General features: G+C 44.1%; 1 protein-coding gene across 4 annotated transcripts in view; it reads right to left on the bottom strand.

The window, feature by feature from the left end:
- HTT (huntingtin) overlaps window positions 1-17,712 on the bottom strand; it is a 107,811-nt gene that overhangs the window by 25,409 nt on the left and 64,690 nt on the right. For all 4 annotated transcript variants that reach the window (XM_087875537.1, XM_087875538.1, XM_087875539.1 and 1 more), the window contains 10 exons: window positions 15,761-15,902; window positions 13,489-13,668; window positions 11,246-11,422; window positions 9,146-9,222; window positions 6,518-6,656; window positions 6,286-6,408; window positions 5,383-5,593; window positions 3,699-3,844; window positions 2,184-2,361; window positions 513-608 (listed from right to left, as the gene is read on the bottom strand). In XM_087875537.1, the coding sequence (XP_087731663.1) occupies window positions 513-608; window positions 2,184-2,361; window positions 3,699-3,844; window positions 5,383-5,593; window positions 6,286-6,408; window positions 6,518-6,656; window positions 9,146-9,222; window positions 11,246-11,422; window positions 13,489-13,668; window positions 15,761-15,902 (1,469 nt within the window). The remainder of the gene's footprint in view (window positions 1-512; window positions 609-2,183; window positions 2,362-3,698; window positions 3,845-5,382; window positions 5,594-6,285; window positions 6,409-6,517; window positions 6,657-9,145; window positions 9,223-11,245; window positions 11,423-13,488; window positions 13,669-15,760; window positions 15,903-17,712) is intronic.

The following is a 17,712-nucleotide window of genomic DNA, read 5'->3' as shown; positions in this document are numbered from 1 at the left end:
TAGGTAGAATCGTGACCTATAACTGAAAGAGCCTTGGTGGCGCAGCAGACTAAAGCGCTGTTAAGTAGCACCAGCTGCCTGCAATTACTGCCAGTTCAAATCTCACCAGGCTCAAGGTTGACTCAGCCTTCTATCCTTTCGAGGTAGGTAAAATGAGGACCCGGATTGTGGGGGCAATAAGCTGACTTTGTATAAAAAAAAAAAGAACACCGCTTAGGGGGGGCCGAAAGCCCTACTAAGCAGGTATATACAAAAGTAGGAAGGCTATTGCTTAATGCATTGTAAGCCACCCAGACTCTCCGGAGAAGGGTGGCATATAAATCGAACCAATCAATCAATCAATCAATCGATCAATCGATCGATAAATAAATAAATAGATAAATAAATAAATAGATAAATAGATAAATAAATAAATAGATAGATAAATAAATAGATAGATAGATAGATAGATAGATAGATAGATAGATAGATAGATAGATAAACAAACAAACAAACAAACTTTTTATCCTTACTTGGTGTTTGTGAACCTCTTTCGTTCTCACTGCCAGCCTTCTGAATCTTCTTTCTTTTCTCTGGACTCAGGAGACGATTTCCCGGTTCGATTGCCACTAAATCAGACGGAAGCAACACGTTTTTTCCAAAAAAGATCTCCGATGGCACACCTGAACTTCAGCAAAAGTTTCTGAAGAAACTTCAGAATACAGACTCGCTCCGACTCCTAAAGTTTTGGGGTTTTTTTTTTTTTTTTGGTCTTGTGCCTGGAGTGAGTGAGCGGATTTTTTTTTTCCCCCTAGAACTTCCTTCACCCCATTTACATTCATTTTCTTTGACAGGGAGAGCAGTCTGGGGCAGTGGTTAAAGACACTGGACTGGAGGCCAGGAAGACACGCTTCTAGACCTGCTCTAGGCACAAAAGCAGCTGGTGAATTTGGGGAAATCTCTGTTCCTCAAGCCTTAGGAAGGAACTATCTGGGACAAACCACTCGTGGAAGTATTTTCCCCCCAAGCCTGCAAGAACTTGTCTGAGTGGTCCCCAAATCAAGACTGACTTGAAGGCATAAAAAATGAATAGAATAGAATAGAATAGAATAGAATAGAATAGAATAGAATAGAATAGAATAGAACAGAACAGAACAGATATTAGAAAGGAATTGAATCGAATCAAGCCATATAAATATTGGAAAAGAATAGAATAGAATAAATATTGGAAAAAATAGAATAGAATAGAATAGAATAGAATAGAATAGAATAGAATAGAATAGAATAGAACAGAACAGAACAATATTGGAAAAGAATAGAATAATATTGGAATGGAATGAATAGAATAGAATAGAATAGAATAGAATAGAATAGAATAGAATAGATTAGATTAGATTAGATTAGATATTGGAAAAGAATCGAATCAAATCAAATAAATATTGGAAAAGAATAGAATAGAATAAATATTGGAAAAGAATAGAATATTATAATATAAAATAGAATATTAGAATATCATATCATTTTAATATAATATAATATATAAAATATATTATAAAATATAAAATATAATAGAACATTAGAATATCATATCATTTTAATATATAATATAAATACAATACAATACTACTATTATATAATATAAAATAGAATATTAGAATATCACATCATTAATATATAATATAAAATAAAATATATTAGCATATTAGATTAGAATATCATATCATTTTAATATAATATAATATCATATATAAAATACATTATAAAATATAATAGAACATTAGAATTTTAATATAATATAATATAAATACAATATTATACTATTATATAATATAAAATATAATATATTAGAATATCATATCATTATATCATATATGATATATGATATAATATAATATAATATAATATAATATAATATAATATAATACGATACAAATAAAATAATAAAATAAAATAAAATAAAATAAAATAAAATAACAAAAAAATAAAATAAAATAACACTTGACAGTAGCCTCTCATTCTCTGCTGCTGAAGGTGATAAAATGAAAGGAACGGTTCCAAATTCAGGTAAACGAGACAGTTGGGAATTGACTTACTGGATGCCCTGAAGTGAAAACGTGTGAAGAGCACTGAAGGAAAAGCTGAGGGAAGGGAGTGAAACCGGGCCGGGGGGGGGGGGGAGAGAGGAGATGGGGGGGGGGGCTCACCTGCTTCCAGGATGAATCGGGTGCAATGGATGAGGGAGGACGCCTGGCTGCTGTCCTCTGCTGATGCCCAGAGATTCCACAGCTCCGTCTGTTGCAACGCCAGGCAACAGCAATCCAGCACAGCCTGGAGATCCATACTTAGGGGAACCTGCTTGCGTGCTAAGTGCCAAGACAGGATCTGTTAGGACAAGAATAAACAGAGTTGGAAGGGACCTTGGAGGTCCTGTAGCCAATCCTATACCCTTTCAGACAAGTGGCTGTCCAGTCTCGTCTTCAAAGACACCAGTGTTAGGGCACCCACAACTTCTGGAGGCAAGTAGTTCCACTGGCTAATTGTTCTCACTGTCAAAAAAATTCCTCTTTAGTTCCAGGTTGCTTCTCTCCTTGATGAGTTTCCATCCGTTGCTTCTTGTCCTGCCCTCAGGTGCTTTGGAGAACAGGTTGACCCCCCTCTTCTTCGGGGTAACCCCTCAAATATTGGAAGACTCGGCTATCATGTCCCCCCTGGTCCTTCTTTTCATTAAAGTAGACATACCCAGTTCCTGCAACCGTTTGTGTTTTAGCCTTCAGTTTTCTGATAATCTTTATTGATTTATTGTACTTTTTCCAGAGCCTCAACATCTTTATTATATTATGACCAAAACTGGATGCAATATTCCAAGTGTGGTCTTACCAAGGCACCAATTATGTATCATCATCATCATCACTATTATTATTATTATTATTATTATTATTATTATTTCTTTTATTCATTAAACATGAAACTCAGTCAACTGGACATTGAAAAATATGTCACGAATACCATTGACTGGTGCTAATGGTTGATACGGGTTGCTGCCAGCATCTTAGGTATCAACCAAGTACCTTCTTAAGAGGTACGATGTTCTGAGTAGCGCAGTTTTTTTGCAGTTCCACTACTGTTATTGCAGGAAGTTGCACTTTCTTGATTCTTCTTCTTCTTCTTCTTCTTCTTCTTCTTCTTCTTCTTCTTCTTCTTCTTCTTCTTCTTCTTCTTCTTCTTCTTCTTCTTCTTCTTCTTCTTCTTCTTCTTCTTCCTCCTCCTCTTCCTCTTCCTCTTCCCCTTCTTCTTCTTATTAATTTAATTATTTAGATTATTTAAAGTTTATTTCAATAATTACTGAAATAAATTATTTAAAGGCACCATCATCCTCTGATCAGGAAAAGCTTTAAGGGGCTGATATTCCCAGTAAGCTTTGTAATTTCAAAGCCTCAAAAACGGCCTGGAAAAAGCCTTAAAAACGAGCTGAAAAAAAGCCTCAAAAAAGGGCTGAAAAAAGCGCTAAAAATGGGCCGAAAAAAGGCCTGGAAAAGGCCCAAAAATGGAGCGTGTGGAGGCCAAAAAATGGCCGGCGGATGGGTGGGGCTTCGGCAATATTCAGTCTTTAAGATGCAGATATTTTCACCCCCTTTTGGGAGACAAAAAAGTGTGTCTTATAGTCCAAAAAATGTGGTACATTCCCCCCCCCACCCCCAAAATATCGTGATCGCCCTTACCTCTAGCAGCATCACAACGAACTTCACAATGTCGTTTTCCTTCTCCGGAGGAATGCGAAGGGAAGTTGGCAGTTTGGAAAGCGACACCAGATACTGACTTAAAGCCTGAGCTAAAACCATTGCGAACTGAAACATTTCTGGGTCTCCTGTGTGGGGGAGAAAATACACACACACACACACACAATGTCATAACACAAACCGCGTTGTGATTTGGTCTCCTCTTTCAAATTTCTGAGGACCCAAGAAAACAGTTCAGTCACGGAAAAGATCCTTTCTTGAAAACGGGCAAAATCATTCTGTCCCACTCCGGGAGCCGTTAGGGACCTATTTCTCCAGCTACCCCTCAACCCACTTTCCACAAGAAAAAACACACGCATTATTATTCTCCCATCAGCAAGAGCCGACAATTGTCGGAAGAAAAACCCACTCTGGTTCCAAGCTGGGAGAAAGACACTGAAAATAAAATGGAGGCTGGCTGCAGGATAGAAGGTATCTGTTTATTTGGATTCCAGAAACTTCAGTGACAGCAGAAAATGTTTCTGGGGTGGCTTCCTAATTGGCTGGGTGAGTGGATGGATTTTTATAGGGTTCTAGTGTTTAGTGATTGAGATGCTCCAGGGGGGTTGTGCAATGTAGTGAGCCTTGTGACTTTTACTATTCTAATGGCGGTGGGTTAATCCTATTATGTCCTAAAAGTCATGTCCCGTCCTTAGAATTTGGGCGGGGGAATGTAAATTCTTAATTCCGATCAGCTCCAGCCTTCTGTGTGGCTGAAGATGTTTTGTTTATGAATAAGATGGCTTGACTTTCTTCATAGGTACAAAATCTCTATCTCTAAAGACTTGAGGCTTCTTCTGGAGGCTACGGCAGGAAGGCTGGGGCTGCTTTCTGCCTCTGTTAAGATTTTTTCTCTGTTCTGATCCAGCTCCCCAAACACGACAAACCTTCTGACGTGGACTCAAAAGATTCCTTTATTAGGAATGCCAGCAGCCCCGGCAAAACGTTTTCTCTCACAGGCTAACAAGTTTGTCTGACAGGGAGTTAAATAGTTGTCTGCTACATCTATTCATCTCCGCCCCCTGCCTTTGATCCCCAGAGATAGGGTGGGGGTTCGTTAGCAGCGGTGGCTCTTCCGTCCCGAGGACCAGCCCATAGATTTCCACTGCTCTCCTCTCCTCTGCCTTCTGTGCATTTGCATGTCAGGGCACTGGACCCAGCTGTTCCTCCTCTTCCTCATCAGCCACCTCCAGACCTGAGGGCTGTTGACTCTCTATCTGAGGGCTGACAGACGACCCAGACTCCCACGCTTCCTCCTCCTCCTCTGATTTGGTTGCTGGAGGGGCCGGCGGCCGACAAGCCACAGCATTCTCCATTTCTCCTTTTTGGGAAATATAGACGCTACAAAGAAGTTGTCGCAACAATCGTTCCTCTCAAATACAAGAAACGCAACCAAGACCTCGTGATTGGGTCACAGATAAACCAAGACACAACTGATGAGAGATGCCGTGTTTGCAAAAAGCCCAACGGAGGCAGACCCCCTAACAACAGAGCCCACAAAAGGCGCCAAAGCGCTTCTGGCTGTGAGGAGTTGCCCGCTCCAATGGGGAGATCTTGCATGCCGGATATGCCAGTGCCAAAGAGAATGTGCCAAGAAAAGCCAGCCCAATCCTCTGCCCCATCTCACCATAAATATTGCTGAGTTTGTTCCAGTATGGGGACGATCCCACCGGCTGAGTCGGTTGGAAGACTTGATGGTTGGCGGGGAGTTTGTTCACCACTTCCGTCACCTGGTGCAGCGTGACCAGGCGGGCGGCTTCAAAATGGCTCCTCAGCCCTCGGGAGAGTTCCTGCCCGCCCAGGCTCAAACACGGGGCGAGGAGGCTGATGTTGAAATCCTGAAAAGAGCCAAGCAGCAATAATGCAAATTCTGTCCACAGCCAGGAGTTCAGTCCTGACTCAGCCTTCCATCCTTCTGAAGTGGGTAAAATGAGGACCCAGATTGTTGGGGGCAAGAGGCTGACTCTGTAAACCGCTTAGAGAGGGCTGGAAAGCTCTGTGAAGCGGTATATAAGTCTAAGAGGTATTGCTATGGCTATTGTTTTTCTTTCAGAGCAATTTGAGGATTGATAAGGAGGAGATGGTTCCCCCCCTCCTTCGTTTTGGACAGACATGGCTAACGATTGAGAAAACGTCCGACTACACCCTCTCGAATTTCTTCTAGTTTACGGACATTAAAGAAGCGGATAGGAAGCTCCCTGGTCTGATTCTGAAATAGTAGAAAATACTCGTAAGCTCGGGTTTTAGATTTGGGGCAGGGGTTTGCTCTCCCAGCTTGTTTCGATTCAGTTTCTGAACGTCACGTTACCAGACTGGGTAACATCATCAGCGGGATTTTCTCCTAACGACGGGGACGATTCCTTGGACCATTCCTTTCTCAGCAACTTTGGGAGGCTGGGTGCATTGGTGGGGGGAGAGTGTTAAGGATTGTTAACGCTGTGAAGCGGTATATAAGTGCTATTGCTATTCCCACCTGCCTTTGTTATAGAAAGAAGGCTATTTTCCCTTCGTGGGACAACATGCGCATTACCTGGTGCATCATAAAAGGAATCAATTCCTGTTCAGGAAGCCGATTCATCAGTTCGGCACCTTCTGGAAGAGCGAAAGCTGATTTTGTGTAGCACTGGGACCTCACGAGTGAACAAAACCAATCCTGGCAGGGAAACAAAAGAGATTAGTAACAGGTATTTATTTGCCTCATATCATAAGGTAATAATCCCTGGTCATTATATTAGATTAATAGGAAAACAGCTCAACCTTACTTTGTCTGGAATTAACGTTTCTAGATCGGGATGGTTCCCTCCATCCAGGGGATGTGCCGTAACCAAAGGTGAGGGGCTTATGGTTTCCGGAGCCACAGTTAGACGAAACCGGTCCAAGAGTGAGTAGAGTCTTTGATGTCTTAAAAAAACAAAAAAAACAAAAACAAAAAAAAACAAGAAATCTACCAGATTAGATATTTTGAGAAAAACAGAACTCACTCTTCTGGCGATGCAGGTGGTCCTCGACTTACAACAGTTCATTTAGTGACCCTTCAAAGTTACCACAGCAAAAGTGACCTACGACCATTTTTCATACATAAGAGCGTTGCAGCGTCTCCATGGTCACATGATCAAAATTATGATGGCTGCATGTCCCTATTTACCGTATTTATTGGAGTATAAGACGCACCTTAGTTTTTGGGGAGGAAAATAAGAAAAAAAGCTGATTGGTGGGTGGATCGGCCTCCCGGAATATCCCCAATCAGCTGTTCCGAGAGGTAAATTTTAGCAACAGGTTCATTGGTTGTGAGCTCTGTGCCTTGCTTTTTTTTTTCTGCCTCTGAAACTTCTGAAACTCTGTTTCAGGGAAAACCTTTTTTTCTGCCTCTGAAAGCCTCCAAAACAGAGCTGTGTTTGGAGGCTTTTTTCTGAAGTTTCTTTCAGAGGCTTTTTTTCTGAAGCTCTGTTTGGAGGCTCTTTTACTGAAGCTTCTTTCAGAGGCTTTTATTCTGAAGGATTATCTGTAATCTGTACTCTGTTCAATCTCCTTTCTTTGGTATTAGTATGTAGATTAACCTCTTCCGATCTGTTGGTTATGGTGTCATTCTCCAGATTGTTTAGAATAGTTTGGTTAGAACCTGTACTGATTCTTCTTTTGTTGCTTGCCGTATTATTTTAGATAAAAGCCTTTCAGAGGCTTTTTTCCTGAAGCTTCTTTCAGAGGCTTCTTTCAGCCTCTGAAATCTCAGTTAGGGAGGCTGGGCGGGGCTACATTTCGAGTATAAGATGCACCCATATTTTCATCCTCTTTCTGGGGGGTAAAAGGTGCGTCTTATACTCCAAAAATACGGTATTTATTTATTTTCCTTTACAGCAGGGGTGGGGAACCATATGGCCCCTTTATGACTTGTGGACTTCAACTCCCAGAATTCCCCACCTCTGCTTTATAGCCTTTAACCAACCTGTGACAATTGATACGGTGCAATTTTAAACAATTCCATGAATGGATTATTTTCATGGTCAATCCTTGATAGCTTACTAAATTGGATTTAGGAGAAATCAGTCTCACGAAGAAGTTCAAACTGACTTACTAAATTTAAATGTCCTCCACTGCAGCTATATAGTTAAAGGAAGTCATACTAGTCCAGATGTAAACGAGAGATTGCAATGTGGAACAACTTCCTTCGTTTGTAAATTTGAAGGCGTTCTTCAAATATTTTTAACGCACTGATTTGGTAAAAGCACATGGTGAACAAGGAACGAGACAGCGTTTCAGTTAAAAGCATGATGAATGCTGAATGGATAGTCCTTGGGTTATGACAGAAATCCCAGCTTCGGTCATAAACCCAAGACCATGGGCCACTAAGCAAGGAACAGCAGGAGGGTCAGGTAATGAAGAGAGAACAATTATAGGAGCTAAACACTGGCTTGCCTAGAATCATTAAGACTTGAGTTAAGAACTTCTGGAATTCTGGAAGGATTTACAAATCAAATAAACTAAATTAAACTAAACTAGGATTGGGTGACACGGTGCTCAGTGGTTAAGATGCTAGGCTTGTCGGCTTGAAAGCTGGCACCCTGGGTTCAAGACCCAAGTGCCACCATGTGACGGGGTGAGCTCCCGTCCTTGCCCCTGCCAACCTAGAAGTTCGAAAGCCGGAAAGTGCGAGTAGATAAATAGGTACCATTTCGGTGGGAAGGAAGGTAACAGCGCTCCGTGATGTCATGCTGGCCACATGACCACGGAAATGTCTCCCGACAATCCCAAAGGTGCTTTTTTTCAAGAGGCAACTGGACTTTCTTGTTTTTTCCTTTTGAAGACGTTTCGCTTCTCATCCAAGAAGCTTCTTCGGCTCTGATAGAATAGTATCCAAGAAGTTTCTTGGATGAGAAGCGAAACGTCTTCAAAGAAAAAACAAGAAAATTCAGTTGCCTCCTGAAAAAATTCACCTTTGGGACGACCATAGAGAATCTCTACAGACTTTTAGCTATACAATTTGGGATGAAGACCCTTGGAATGGCATGGGAGTAGGAATGGATTCCCAGAGGAAAAAATTGCAGACTACAGGAACCATTTGCACCACTCAAGAGACCCAGAGGACACAGATAAACCTCCCAGTGGCCTCAACAACCCCCTAAAAGGATGCAAATGACCAGTTGTTTGCAAGAAGTGTAAATCCTTCCCTTCCCCATTATCCTGTCAGAGCTGAAGAAGCTTCTGGGATGAGAAGCGAAATGTCTTCAAAAGGATAAAAACTACAAACTCCAATTGCACCCCCTAAAGTCAGTGACGACTAGCAGAGTAAAATCCGCAGGGATTCATTTTCGGGGAGAGGGGAAAAAGCTTGGCAAATATTTGGCTACTTTCCATATTCTGTAAAAAAAAAAAAAATCCATTAGGATCCTCACCTGTGGGCTAATCCGGTGTTCTGCAGATATTCCTGAATTCGGTCCAGCTCTTCAACTGGCAACTGAACCGTGCTGTTCTGCATCAAAAAGAAAGAAAGAAAGAAAGAAAGAAAGAAAGAAAGAAAGAAAGAAAGAAAGAAAGAAAGAAAGAAAGAAAGAAAGAAAGAAAAACAGGAAAGACAATGTGTTCGCGTCAGTTTTGAGAATTAAAAGCTGAAGTTGCCAACACTGGCCGTAAAATACACTTAACTCGAAAAGACTGAGTTATAAAGAACGTGGCTCGTTTCTGAGCTGAGTCTAGCTTAGAGGGTCAAGGCGTAGGTTTTACGAATGAATTTGTGCTAACCATGCAAGGTAGGACTGGAAAGGAGCAAGCAAACCACCGAATCAACCCTGACCCCTCAACTCAGAATACGGTAGCGGCCAAAATTGTGGAAAGTGTATTTTCTAAAACTAGCTAATAACAACACTTTGGGGTTTTTTGGGGGGGAGTAGTACCATAAAATTATATATCCATGGAAAGATAATTTCATCAAGAATGTAATGCCATAACTTTTATGAAGGGTTTGCTATTAGAATAGCAGTTACAGGATAAAGAAGAAAAGGGAAACCCGTAGAAAAAACAAAATATACAAAAATTATGACCATAGAAAAATGAGATACACAAAAATTATCCCCATGTCAGTTAATAACTAATACTTAGTTGGGTAACCTTTAGCATGAATGACGGCCTTACAACGTCTTCCCATGGAGGGAACCAAGTCTTTGAGTTCTGCAGCTGTGATAATGTGAAACCAGGATTGAATGATGGCTTCTATTAACTGGGTTTTATTGCTGGGTTGCTTCTGACTAACCAGTTTCTTTAGTCAGCTCCATAGATTTTCCATTGGGTTAAGAAGGTCTGGGCTATTCCCAGGCCATTCCAGCAGTGGAAAAGGATTCTCTTGAAACTCCACCCAAAAAAGTGGTGTTATTAGCCATCAAACCTCAAAAATACACTTTCCCCAAAAGATTTCCACAATTTTGGCCAATTTTGTAAAGGACTGCTCAGGTTCTCCTTGAGGACAAACAGGAACGGCGCTATGACAATTCGCCACGGCCAATTTGCCACGGGACAAGAGTTACACTAATATCGAAGAAATGGAGTAGAATCGCCAAAGAAAGGATACAAAAGATGGGACAGGAGGAAATGTGAATGGCACATAAAATAATTTTCAAATTTATTTTAAAGCGTTAAACCGAAGAGTTAAATTGTCCCACAGTGAGTTGGCCACAGGGACCAAGTGGCCTCAACGACTCTCTAAAAAGGATGCAAATGACCAGCTGTCTGCAAGGAGTATAAATCCTTTCATTCCCCGCCATTCAGTCAGAGCTGAAGAAGCTTCTTGGACGAGAAGCAAACATCTTCAAAAGAAAAAGACAAGAAAGTCTAGTTGCCTCTTGAAAAAAAATCACCTTTGGGACAACCATAATCTGGATGGCCAAGAATCTCCCTAGACATGAGGGGGTGTGTGGTTCTCAGCACTCCCCGATCAGACTGAGATGTGCATTTGGCCATGTGGTGATGGGCATTTGTTAGATTTATAGCCTACCCACCTCCAAGAGCGCAAAGCAAAGCGGTGAGTTTAATTCTACTTTTATGACTATTATTGTAAAACTCCGCCCTGGTGACAGGAAGGGCATCCGGCCAGTAAACACTCAGCTCCATTCTCTCTCTGGGCACAATGAAGAATGTATCTGCTGAACAAAAACTCCGCCCTGGAGACAGGAAGGGCATCCGGCCAGTAAACACTCGGCTCCATTCAGTTGCCCAGGCGCCACCTCGCAAGGGAATTATGGGGTCATTAAAAGAAGATGATGATTCTATTTTTCATTTTATTTATCCCTGCAGACCCCAATTTTTTTTTTCTCCCTGAGAATGACTGATGAGCGTCTCCACAGACGTTATGGCTGAGTGGGCGGCCATACAAATCCCGACCCCCACCCCCAGTCACATGAGGTGGGTTAGGGCTGAGAGATAAGGGCTGATGACTCGAAGACCCATAGGGAGGCAGACTAAACCTTCCGCCATCGACCAGCCCAGATGACGCCACGGTTTACCTGCACAGACGCCGCTAAAAGCATTTCCACACGACGGCAAGCCAGGGTGTCGACCATGTGAGCCAGCACACGGAAGGGAGTCGAGAGAAGCTTGTCCACGTACAAGACCAGCACAGCCCCTGACTGGCTCAGGTGGATCCCCTCCAAACACTGCAGCGTCTTCTTCACCGCTGTCGGCTGAAACCGGGAAGAAAAATATCTTTTTTAGAGTCTTTTTTGTTTTCCAGACTAATCAAAAGTATAAAAAACATCTCATCAATCTAACACAAGGGTCGGCAATCTTAAACACTCAGAGAGCCATTTGGACCCGTTTCCCACAGAAAAGAAAACACCGGGAGCCACAAAACCCTTCCCGAGCCCGACTATTTCCTGAGCGGCCACAGAACTAGCCTATGTAGTTGAATTAAGCGTTCTGTTTTCTTCTGAAACTTTTCTGGGATTTATCCATGGTTGGCCTACCGGGGGTCGAAAAGCGAAATAAATCGCGTGCCGGCGGGTTTTGCACATTGGTGGTTATGACACATATTTTGAGTGACGAGCCGCAGCAGAGGGATGAAAGAGCCACATGCGGCTCCAGAGCTGCAGGTTGCTGACCCCTGACTTAACAGGTTCCTTTTTAAAATCAGGTGAACCTCCATGGCTTTTTCTTACCCGCACAGATTTCACACGAATTTGGCCCCCACAAAAAACCCTCATTTTCTGGGGATTAAGAGGAACAGGTTGAGCCTCTGGATGAATTCTGCAACAGACTCTCATCTGTTCAGAAAATCTGCCGGGGTGATGCAGGTAGTCCTCGACTTGCGAGCATAACTGAGCCAGCAACATTTCTGTTGTTAAGTGAGCCAGTTGTTAAGTGAACGTTGCCCCCGTTTTATGACCTCTCTCGCCACAGTTGTTAAGTGAATCACTGCGGTTGTTAAAGTTAGTGACACGCTTGCTGAGTGAATCGGATGATGTTACCTAATTGGTAATTGGCGTGGCCAATTTTTAAATTTTTTTTTTACTTTTAAAACCATTTTTTCTACAACCTCTTTGGCGAAGAGGTTGTAAAAAAAACGCTTTCAAAAGGCTCTGACGATCCCAGCTGAGTTGCCTGATCGGCAGAGGCTTTTTTTTTTCTTTTAAATGCCTCTGATGATCAGGCATCTCAGCTTGGATCGTCAGAGGCATTTAAAAGAAAAAAAATGTTTTTAAAAGCCTTTGACGATCCCAGCTGAGCCGCGCGATCATCAGAGGCTATTTTTTTTACTTTTAAAAGCATTTTTTCAGCCGAAGAGGTTGTAGAAAAAATATACTTTTAAAAGTAAAAAAAAAAAGCCTCTGATGATTGTGCGGCTCAGCTGGGCAGGGGGGGGGGGCAGGGATTTTTGCTACAGGTTCTCCGAACCACCCGCCTCCATCGTTACCGGATCAGGTGATCCGGTCCGAACCGGGAGCATTTCATCCCTGGACTGGAGGCTAAAACACACGAAGAACAGTTGCAGGAACTGGGCCTGGCTAGTCTAGAGAATGGAAGGACCACATGATAGCAGCTTTCCAATATTTGAGGGGCTGCCCCAGAGAGGAGGAAGGGAATCAAGCTATTTTCCAAACCACCTGAAGGCCAGAAGAAGGAAGAATGGATGGAAACTGATCAAGGAGAGATTCAACCTGGAAATAAGGAAGAATTTTCTGGCAGTGAGAACAATCAACCGATGGAACAGAAGTTGCCTTCAGAAGTTGTGGGAGCTTCATCACTGGAGGCTTTCAAGAGATTGGACTGCAGTCTGTTGGAAATGGTGTAGGGTCTCCTGCTTTGGCAGGGGGTTGGACTAGATGACCCACAAGTCCCTTCCAACTCTGTTAATCTGTTAAGAGTCAACATGGATTCCTGGCAACTGTTTACAGAGACAGTTGCAGTTCTCTGGGCCAGAATCCAGAAGTGGCTTTCTCTTGCCTTCTACTTAGGGCTGAGAGAGAGGGACCGGCTCAAGATCGGTCACCCCGCTGGCCTGCTTCATGCCTCAGGCAGAATTAGAACTCATGTCTCCCAATTTTTTAACCAGTGCAGTAGACCGACTCATTTGCAATGGCCAAACGATCAACAGACGCATCTCCTGTTTCGGTAACCTCAATATTTGAAGGACGTTGTTACCTTTAAAGATGCAAAAAAAAATTTTTACCTCAGGAAAATTGAGATGTGTTGGGCAGGAGAAAAATCATCAAGAGAAAAGAAATCACGAGAACCAAAGCAAAGAACTTACGGAGGCGAAGTTCTCACATCGTGACTGAATAGCCTGGATGAAAAGTCCACTCGCCGCCGAGTTTCTGTGAATGGCGCTTATGAAATCCTGGACGGGAGGTTCGTGAGACAGGCTGATGAGTTCTTGGACATGATTGACGGTCAGCCAGGTTAAGTGCTCAGAGTCGTGCAGGTTTTGGCACTGTGGAAAGAAATGGAATGGATTCACTCGAGCGGAAGAGACAACAGGGTGTCATGGAAACAGAGGTGGGATTCAGCCGGTTTGGGCAATCAGCCGGTTCGGGCAAACCGATTGTAGCAACCTGTTTAGCCACGTTTTCTAAGTTGCGCACATGCGTGCGAGCCCCGCGTGCAAGCAAAGCGCTGCGCATGCTCACATTTTCGGCGAATCGGTTGCTAAATTACGGGAAGCCCACCTCTGCATGGAAGGCTCCTCCAGAGTCCCAGAAGGCAGGACGAGGAGCAACGAACGGTAGCCGATCAAGGAGAGAAGCAACCGAGAACTAAGGAGGAATTTCCTGACAAATCAGAACAATTAACCAGCGGAACAACCTGCCTCCAGAAGTTATGGATGCTCCAACAATGGAGGCTTTTAAGATATTCTCAGACAGAAATCCAGAAACAAACACGGACCCGAATTTCCTTGTGCTCCAGTTGCACCCTGGCCTCAACCGGGAGGCCTTTCAGACATTGACTGACATTCTGATCACCTCATGGCTGGGGTACTGCAATGCATTCTACCTGGGGCTGCTCCTTGAAGGCCGCCAGGAAGCTACGGCCAGCAGCGCGCAAGGAGAACTGAACCAAGATGCTTTTTTTTTTCCAAGAGGCAACTGGACTTTCTTGTTTTTATTTGAAGCTGTTTCCCTTCTCATCCAAGCAGCTTCTTCAGCTCTGACTGGATGGTGAGGAATGAAAGGATTGATACTCCTTGCAGACAGCTGGTCATTTGCATCCTTTTAGTGAGTCGTTAAGGTGACCTTGTCTGTGTTCTCAGGGTCCAAGTGGCCTAAATGACTCTCTAAAACAGGGGTGTCAAACTCGATTTCTTTGAGGGCCGCATCAGGGTTGTGTTTGACCTTGGGGGGGGGTCACGGGGGCGTGGTCAGGGTGGGTGTGGCTAGCTCAAAGTCACTCGTGTCAGGGGTACCTGTGGAGGCCGAGTGCTCTGATTTCGGCTGTGACGGAAATGAGTGAGCTCTGTTTTCGGCTGTGACGGCTTCCTGCAACCCTCTGCCAGCGAAAACGGAGCTCGGGAGGGCCGCCTACAGCCCTCCCGAGCTCCGTTTTCACCGGCAGAGGCACCGCGGGCCGGTCCTTTGTTGTTTTCCACAAAGGCGGCCCCACGGGCCAGATCTAAGCACCCCGTGGGCCGCTTGGAGGTTTGATTCAGAATCCAAGTAGCCTCAACGACTCGCTAAAAAGGATGCAAATGACCATCTGTCTGCAAGGAATATCAATCCTTCCATTCCCCACCATCCAGTCAGAGCTGAAGAAGCTGCTTGGATGAGAAGCGAAACGTCTTCAAAAGAAAAACCAGAAAGTCCAATTGAAAAGAAAAAAAAACACCCTTTGGGACAAATCTGACCCGGATGACTGAGAATCTCCATAGATATTTGAGCTCACGGTCCTCCCAGTTGCCTGTCACTTCCCAGGTGCAATTTATGACGCCAGCTGCTACGGTTATTTAAAAACCCTTTATGAGAGAGCCGAAAACCTGAAAGTGTTAAAAATTTATTTATTTTATTTTATTAAATTTTTATACCGCCCTTCTCCCGAAGGACTCAGGGCGGTGTACAGCCAGAAATAAAACCATGACAATATAAAAATTAAAAGCAGTTTAAAACAATTAAATAAATTGGCCGAAAACTCTAATAAAACAACCCATTAAAATAGTAAAATATTATTCTAATTTAGGCCAGCCCTGCTTGTTGGAATAATAATGTTTTTAGGGCGCGACGAAAGGCACGCAGGTCGGGAATCCTACGAATCTCCGGGGGCAGCTCATTCCAGAGGGTAGGGGCCCCCACAGAGAATGCTCTCCCCCTGGGGGTCGTCAGCCGACATTGCCTAGCCGACGGCACCCGGAGGAGCCCCTCTCTGTGGGAGCGTACCGGTCGATGGGAGGCTATCCCAGCTTGGATGGTTATTTGCACACAAAAAAAAGAAGAAAAAAAAAGCGAGGGGGAAAAAACAAAAAACAAAATAGGCTGGAAGATGAGTCACTAAAGGCAACAGAAAAGCGGGCATCGCCTGCAATCCTCGGCGCTTACCACGTAGTCACAGAAAAGGATGAGGGATCCTTTCCGCACGATCTCGCGGTTGCAAATGCTGAGCTTGGAGCCGCCGTCTTCTTCGTGGGGATCCCCGCTGGGTTGAGGGCTGAGCAACTTAGCGCCTGACAGACTCTGCCTTCTGGAAAGAGAAGGAAAGGGTTGGTTTTTTTTTTTAAACTACAAAATCTAGGAGTCAAGTTGCCAGAAAGAAATAAAGAAGAAACAGGTAGAACAGGGGTCAGCAACCTGCTGCTCTGGAGCCGCATGTGGCTCTTTCACCCCTCTGCTGCGACTCCCTGTCGCTCAAAATATGCGTCACAACCGCCAATGTGCGACACCTGCCGGCACATGATTTATTGAGCTTTTCAACCCCTGGTAGGCCAACCATGGATAAATCCAAGAAAAGAAAAGTTTCAGAAGAAAACAGAACGTTTAATTCAACCACATATGCTAGTTTTTGTGGCCGCTGAAGAAATAGTCAGGCACGGGAAGGATTTTGTGACTCCCGGTGTTTTCTTTTCTGTGGGAAACGGGTCCAAATGGCTCTTTTGAGTGTTTAAGGTTGCAGACCCCTGAGGTAGAAGAATCTGGAAGGATCAAGGCAGTTGGCTAGTAAGAAACTGATTCAGCGGCCAGGAACAGAACCGAAGGGCGACTGGCCAGCCTAAGGTCAGCGAGTGACCATCAGGTTCTTCAGTTATTCAGACTGGATATATAGTCGCAGTGCCCCAAAGGTCATGTGATCCCCTTTTGCGACCGTCTGACGAGCAAAGTCAAATGGGGAAGCCGGATTCCCTTTACAAACTAACAGAGTCGCCGTATCAGTCAGATGGGCGGCATGAAAATTTAACGAAATAAATTTAATTAAAATATACATACACACATACACCCGCCCAGGCGATCAGCATCATCTCCTTTTAACGGCCCCATAATCCATTGGGGGGGAGGGGATGGAGTCTGGGCAACTGAATAGAGCTGAGTGTTTTACTGGCCAGATGCCTTTCCTGTTGCCAGTGCGGAGTTTTGTTCGGCAGATACATTCTCATTGTACCCAGAAAGAGAAATATCTGTCTCTACCTAGGATTGAACTCACGGCCTCCTGATTGTGAGGCGAGAGCTCGACGTCTAGGCCACCGCACCCCTCTAGATACACCCAGGCGATGCCATGGCTTCATTCTCAATCCATCCGATAGCATCGAACTAACACATTCTAGAATTTAGGGGTTGACAAAAGAAAAAGCTGCATTGTTTGTATTTTTGTACCTCTGGAAACAAACCCTGCTGAACAATATAAATGAATCCAGAGGTGGGTTTCACATATTTTTACCACCGGTTCGCTGCGCACCGAAAATGTGAGCGCGTGCATGCTTGCTTCACGCGGGTGCCTTCCGAGCATCCGTCCGGCCTTCTGCACTTGTGCTTTGCTTGCACGCATGCACGCAGCTTAAATAGGACGGCATAGCGCCGGGATGGGTGGTTGGCCAGGCCCACCGCAGTCGCCACTACCAATTCGCCCGAACCGGCTGAATACCACCACTGAATGTATCCCAAACTTCCATCTGGCTTCTACCCGAATGACTTCTTGGCCAAAATGTCCCGCTCAGCTGTAGCAATGAAGACACCACAGGGGAAGGGGGGTGGAAACTGCCCAGAGGTAGGTTTCACATTGTTACTACCGGTTTGCCCCACGTGCGGACACTCCCTTCCTGCGCGCATCCGGTTTGAACGCATTGCTCGCGTGTACACCTTCCGCACATGTGCCTGGCCTCAAAAATGTGCCTAAATAGGAGAGCATAGAGCTGGGGCATGTGAGCAGGCCCATCCGCGATTTCTGTTACCAGTTCGGGCGAATCAGGGCGAACCGGCTGAATACCACTTCTGGAATTACCCCCAAGGAACCTCGGGGTTCCTTTACAATGAGACTTTCCAGATGATCGAGTTCTTCAGAA

Source organism: Pantherophis guttatus, chromosome 8 (assembly GCF_059756535.1).
Source record: "Pantherophis guttatus breed Tessera chromosome 8, ASM5975653v1, whole genome shotgun sequence".
Taxonomy (NCBI): domain Eukaryota; kingdom Metazoa; phylum Chordata; class Lepidosauria; order Squamata; family Colubridae; genus Pantherophis; species Pantherophis guttatus.
The sequence above is the reverse complement of the archived record's forward strand: the minus strand, read 5'-3'. Positions and strand labels throughout refer to the sequence as shown.